This window comes from Melospiza melodia, chromosome 14 (assembly GCF_035770615.1).
Source record: "Melospiza melodia melodia isolate bMelMel2 chromosome 14, bMelMel2.pri, whole genome shotgun sequence".
NCBI classification, from domain to species: domain Eukaryota; kingdom Metazoa; phylum Chordata; class Aves; order Passeriformes; family Passerellidae; genus Melospiza; species Melospiza melodia.
In genome coordinates this window covers 5,952,058-5,958,386 of record NC_086207.1, presented here as the reverse complement: position 1 = coordinate 5,958,386, position 6,329 = coordinate 5,952,058, and the positions used below count along the sequence as shown (strand labels likewise).

The 6,329-nt window shown below is 59.8% G+C and overlaps 1 protein-coding gene across 1 annotated transcript; it reads left to right on the top strand.

The window, feature by feature from the left end:
• LOC134424650 (toll-like receptor 2) lies at window positions 1-4,889 on the top strand. Its single transcript, XM_063168548.1, has 2 exons — window positions 1-241; window positions 1,672-4,889. The coding sequence occupies exons 1-2, from the start codon at window positions 229-231 to the stop codon at window positions 3,051-3,053; spliced, it is 1,395 nt and encodes a 464-aa protein (XP_063024618.1). The 5' UTR covers window positions 1-228; the 3' UTR covers window positions 3,054-4,889.
• The last annotated feature ends 1,440 nt before the right edge of the window (window positions 4,890-6,329 follow it).

Sequence of the window (6,329 nt, the reverse complement as noted above, 5' to 3'; positions counted from 1 at the left end):
CCGAGCCGAGCTGTGCTGAGCCGAGCCGAGCGCTCGGAGCCTTTGGCAGCTCCCGCGGGGTTTGGCAGCGGCTGGAGGAAGGAGCGGAGCAAGGAGGCGTTGGGGTGTGAGCTGGCCGTGAGTCACCGCACAGACACACGGACACACGGACACACGGACACACAAACGCAGCCCGGTGCTGCCCGCAGGTGCCGGGCACAGCGGCGGGGCAGGGCGGTGCGGCCCGGGATGGCACGGACAGGTAAGGACAGCTCCGGCCTGGGGGGCTCTGGGACGTGGCCAAGGAAAGCTGTGCCTGCTCAGGGCTGGTGGCGCCAGCCGCAGAACTGCTCGGGGCAGGAGGCTGCGCTGGGGACCCCCAAAACCCCCTCTGAGCTGAGTCAGCACGTGGTCAGGAGTCTTTAATCTGTGCTTGCTGCTTCTTTTGCAAATCTGGCGATCAGAGATCAGACTGTGTCGGCTCACCAGCGTCCGGTGCTGGCAGGGATGTGTTCACACCTTCAGGGCTCATTTTCTAGCACCCTCTGGGGGCTAGGGATGAATCAAATCGCTGGGTGAGGAAGGAGAAAACACGAAGCCGCCTGTTGCAATTTCCTGCCCCAGATTAGAGAGGAACAAACAGAGCTGGGGCTCTCCCCGGTCACACTGATACATCTGGCTTCACTGTCTGCAACTCCGCGTTTCCAGTTCCTGCAGGCATTTCCTGCTCGGTCAGGGCAGGCAAAGCCTCGGGAGGCTCCCGGGGCGGGCAGGGTGGCACGGGTGGTACAGGGGGCACAGGGTGGCATGGGTGGCACAGGTGCATTCCTGGTGTTTGGCTGCTGGCCCGAGCGCTGTCCCAGCCGTGGCTCAGCAGCCAGGCAGGTGCAGGAGGGACAAAGGCAGTGCCCTGTCCCCAAGGGATGGCTCTGCAGGGCTCAGCCTGCCCCAGCCACCCCTCCAGTCTGGGTCTGTAAGAGCTGAAAGGAGGGATGAGGGGCTCTCCAAAATGCAGTTAATTCTATTCAAGAGGTCACAGCAGCCCAGGGTGGTGGGTGACAGAGCTGTGCCTACAGCTGTCAGCTCCAGCTGCAGGCAGGCCTGGAGACTCTTTGGTTTTGGTTACAATGCATTATAGGCTTTTCTTTTTGTTACAATGCATTATAGACTTTCGTTTGCTGAGCATCTCAATACAGCAGAACCAATCTATACCTTAACTGTTATCTATAGCCTATCATAACTACTATAATTACCATGTTCATGTTACTGTTCTCCAATCACTAAAAGTCAGTACATTACAGTTTAAGCTAGAAGCTGTTTTTCAGTTTTCTTGCAGGGGAAAATTCTGAGACCTTTTTCCTACTTGCAACTTTGCTGCCTTGTTTGCCTGTGCTCTCTTTCTGCTTGGTAAAGACATCTTCCTGTCTGAGGTGTGTTTATCCTTCACTCTAAGCCATAAAACCCCCTTCTAACTAACACACCCTTTGCCTCCTTGGTTGTCCAGTAAGACTGGCTCAGCAATTCTTTTCTTTTATATCAAAACTTGCTTCTATCTCTATTTGTTCATCAGACTCTACATTTAAAAATCTTTTTGCTAAGCACACATCTGTGAGACTTTCTTGCCAAACTTCCATCCTTCCCAGCATGGGTCACAGTGCTCCCCTCAGCTGCCATTCCCTGTTTCTCCTCCAGTTTTCAGGTTGCTCTCCGTGAGTGTGGCTGTGCTGCTGCTCCTGCTGCTGGTTCTGGGGCTGCAGGAGGCTGCAGAGCGCAGGAGGAACAGGAACAGATGTTTCTTCAACCGCACCCAGGAGTTCTGTATGTGCTACAACCTGTCTGAGGAGACGGCTGGGAGCATCATCCAGTGCCTGGCAGCTACTGTGGTGGAGTTTTGGGGTGGAGATCTGGAGAAATACACAGACTTCCCCATCAGGGACCTGGACGACTCCACCATTGAAACTCTGGGCTCCCTTATCGTCCAGAAAATCATCATTGGAAATGTGCTGGTGCCTGAGGTGCTCCTGGCCCGTGTGCTGAGGTTCTTCTCCTACACCCACGTGCGGGAGCTGGCCTTTGACAGCTGCATTTTCCAGGGCACGGGGGACTGGAGTGGCATGGAGGGGCAGAGCTTGCCCATCCTGTCCCTGAGCTTCCACAACGTGAGCTGTGCCCCTCTGACGGGCCATGAGCCGGCCTTCTCCAGCCTGGGCAGGTGGCTGGGGACACTGCAGGAGCTGGCTGTCACCGGCTCCCGTGTCACCAGCCTGCCCTGTGCCATCGGGAGGCTGCTCAGGGCCCTGCACTCCCTGAGCCTGGCACACAACAGCCTCGGGGACGGCAGCCTGGCCCCTGCCTTCTGCCAGGGAGCTTTCCCTCAGCTCCAGCAGCTGAGCCTGCAGCACAACAACCTGAGCTCCTACCACGGTGTGTGTGAGGGCGTGGGGCTGCTGCCACAGCTCCAGCACCTGGATCTCAGCCACAACGAGCTCAGGGCAGAGCCATCCTCCTCCTGCCAGTGGCCACCATCCCTCCAGCACTTCAACTTGTCCTACACTGCCTTGGCTGAAGTGCCAGCCCCGCTGCCTCCCCACCTCCAGGTGCTGGACATGAGCCACAACCACCTCCACGCCGTCGACATCTCCCTCAGCTCCATGAGGAAACTCTTCCTGAACCAAAACCTGCTGCAGGCCATGCCCTCCATCAGGAATTGCCCCGTGCTGGACACCCTCCACCTGGACAACAACTCCATTTCAGAGCTGCCCAGGGCTGAGGTGAAGCTCCTGGGGCGCCTGCAGGACGTGGCTGTGGCTGGGAACCCCTTCAGCTGCTCCTGCTCCGGGGCCGGGGGCCTGCAGGCCTTGGCGGCCATGGGGCTCCTGGGGCTGGGCTGGCCTGGGGACTACAGGTGCCACTCCCCAGAGCAGTACCAGGGCTGGCAGGTGGCACAGGTGCCCGTGTCCGTGATGCACTGTGACCCTGCTGCTGTGGTGGCCCCGATTTGCGTGGCCCTGGCCCTGATGGCCGGGGCTGGGGCCATGTACGTGGCCAGGACAAGGCCCTGCCGCAGAGCCTGAGGGGCACCGGGACCCTGCCCAGCAGTGCTGTGCCCACAGGGGCTCCTGGGCACCCCACAGCTCCTGTTCTGCTCTTGCTGTGCCCATAGGGGCTCCTGGGCACCCCACAGCTCCTGTTCTGCCCTTACTGTGCCCACAGCTCCTGTTCTGTCCTTGCTGTGCCCACAGGGGCTCCAGGGCACCCCACAGCTCCTGTTCTGTCCTTGCTGTGCCCACAGGGGCTCCTGGGCACCCCACAGCTCCTGTTCTGCCCTTACTGCGCCCACAGGGGCTCCAGGGCACCCCACAGCTCCTGTTCTGCCCTTACTGTGCCCACAGCTCCTGTTCTGTCCTTGCTGTGCCCACAGGGGCTCCTGGGCACCCCACAGCTCCTGTTCTGCCCTTACTGTGCCCACAGGGGCTCCAGGGCACCCCACAGCTCCTGTTCTGCCCTTACTGTGCCCACAGGGGCTCCAGGGCACCCCACAGCTCCTGTTCTGTCCTTGCTGTGCCCACAGGGGCTCCTGGGCACCCCACAGCTCCTGTTCTGCCCTTGCTGTGCCCACAGGGCCTCCTGGGCACCCCACAGCTCCTGTTCTGCCCTTGCTGTGCCCACAGGGGCTCCTGGGCACCCCACAGCTCCTGTTCTGCCCTTGCTGTGCCCACAGGGCCTCCTGGGCACCCCACAGCTCCTGTTCTGCTCTTGCTGTGCCCACAGGGGCTTCTGGGCACCCCACAGCTCCTGTTCTGTCCTTGCTGTGCCCACAGGGGCTCCTGGGCACCCCACAGCTCCTGTTCTGTCCTTGCTGTGCCCACAGCTCCTGTTCTGCCCTTACTGTGCCCACAGGGCCTCCTGGGCACCCCGCAGCTCCTTTTCTGTCCTTGCTGTGCCCACAGGGGCTCCTGGTGGAGCAGGGCTGTCCACAGGGTTTTCCTGCTGTGCCTCTGTCATAGCAGAGAGCCCCTGAATAATGGGGAATAATGAGCATTGACTGCATGATTGCAGAAGGCTGATCAATCACTTTATTCTACTGTATTAAACTATACTAATAAGAAAAACCCCATTGCCCTTGCAGATAGTCTGATACAGCTTTGGTTAATTAATCCAAACACCATCAGTGGCCAATTAAGGGTTGGTAAACAATTTGTTGTTTACCAATTTGTTTGTTTACCAAACTATTAAGGATTGGTGAACAATCTCTGTAACACATTCCACATGTGCACAACAACAGGTGCAGCAAGTGGAGACAAGGATTGGTTCTCATTCTTTTCTCTGAGCTTTCTCACAGCTTCCCAGGAACATCCTGAGAGCTGTGTGTGTCTCTGTTCAGAGGATGTGTGATCAGCACATGCCTGTGCCCAGCAGGTCCTGGGGCACCCCTCCCTGCAGCCCTGTGCCATCTCCCACTGGGGATGTCCCTGTGGCCAGGTGCAGCTCCCCAAGCCCTGCTGTCCCTGTCCTGTCACCTGTCCTGGACAAGCTCAGCTCCATCAGGTCCCACTGGCAGCACTCAGGTGTCCCCAGCCTTGCTGGGCTCTGCTGGTGCCCCCCCAGAGCCCCCCACTCCTTTCAGCCCCTTCAGTCCAGGCATCCTTGGAGCCTCCTGTGCTGATCCTCCCTCTCCTCACCCTGGATGTCAGGTTGGGCAGGATGCTGCTTGAGAGAAAAACCAAAAACCCATGAAAAACAGGAAAATTACTAAATTAAACACCCTGCACACAAATGCTGATGGGCTGGAGCAGCTCCTTACACCTCGACCTGAGGCTCTGGAGGATGATGGGTCCAAGTGGGACCTTGAGGAAGTGCAACCAGAAACTTTTTAAGTGATTAAAAAGAAAATTAATTTGTTCTGGTTATTCAGAGAATCTCTCACTGTAAGGAGGAAATGGATTATTGGGATGCAGGACTGGGGAATGTTCAAAGGGAAGGGGTGGGTGGGGAAGGGACAGGCTTGGGAAAATGGGGCTGGGGGAGAATCACAGAGTCACAGGGCAGTCTCAGCTGAAAGATACTGGAATCATTTACCCAGTGAGGTGGTGGAGTCATCATCCCTTGAAGAATTCATAAAAAGACTGGATGTGGCACTTGCTGCCATGATCTAGTTGAACTGTTAGAACATCGGCTGGACTTGATGATCTTATAGGTCTCTTCCAGTCTTGAACTTCTGTGATTCTGTGATTCTGTACCTAAAGCTCATCTCATTTCACCCCTGCCATGGCAGGGACACCTCCCACCGTCCCAGGGTGCTCCCAGCCCTGTCCAGCCTGGCCTTGGGCACTGCCAGGATCCAGGGGCAGCCACAGCTGCTCTGGGCACCCTGCCCACCCTCCCAGGGAGGAATTCCTCCCCAGTATCCCATCCAGCCCTGCCTCTGGCAGTGTGAAGCCATCCCCCTGTCCTGTCACTCTGTGTCCTGGGGCTGGTGGCAGGCACTGCTCACCTGGCCAGCCCTGCTCCTCTCCCCAGGGCCTGTCCTGTCCCCCACACTAAACTCTGTGCCTGGGTGTTCCCTGTGTCCCTCCCTGTCTCTGTTTGGGCACAGGCACACCTGACCTGAGGGCAAACATGGCCTGGGGGTGGGGGAAGCACCAAGGCTGGAGCTGGGGAGCTGCTGAACAGGGCAGGGGGTGCAGGAGTGGGTCGGGAGGGACTCAGGGTGTGCCCTGCCCGGGTGGAGGAGCTGTGGGGCTGTGCCAGCAGCCCTGGGCAGCCCCGGGGAGGCTGGGCAGTGCCCTGGGCTGTGGCAGTGCCCTGGGCTGTGGGAGGCTGGGCAGTGCCCTGGGCTGTGGGAGGATGGGCAGTGCCCTGGGTAGCCCCAGGGAGGATGGGCAGTGCCCTGGGCAGCCCCGGGGAGGCTGGGCAGTGCCCTGGGCTGTGGGAGGCTGGGCAGTGCCCTGGGCTGTGGGAGGCTGGGCAGTGCCCTGGGCAGCACCGGGGAGGCTGGGCAGTGCCCTGGGCTATGGCAGTGCCCTGGGCTGTGGGAGGATGGGCAGTGCCCTGGGCAGCGCCGGGGAGGCTGGGCAGTGCCCTGGGCTATGGCAGTGCCCTGGGCTGTGGGAGGATGGGCAGTGCCCTGGGCAGCGCCGGGGAGGCTGGGCAGTGCCCTGGGCTGTGGCAGTGCCCTGGGCTGTGGCAGTGCCCTGGGCAGCCCCAGGGAGGCTGGGCAGTGCCCTGGGCTGTGGGAGGCTGGGCAGTGCCCTGGGCTGTGGGAGGCTGGGCAGTGCCCTGGGCAGCCCCAGGGAGGATGGGCAGTGCCCTGGGCAGCCCCAGGGAGGATGGGCAGTGCCCTGGGCTGT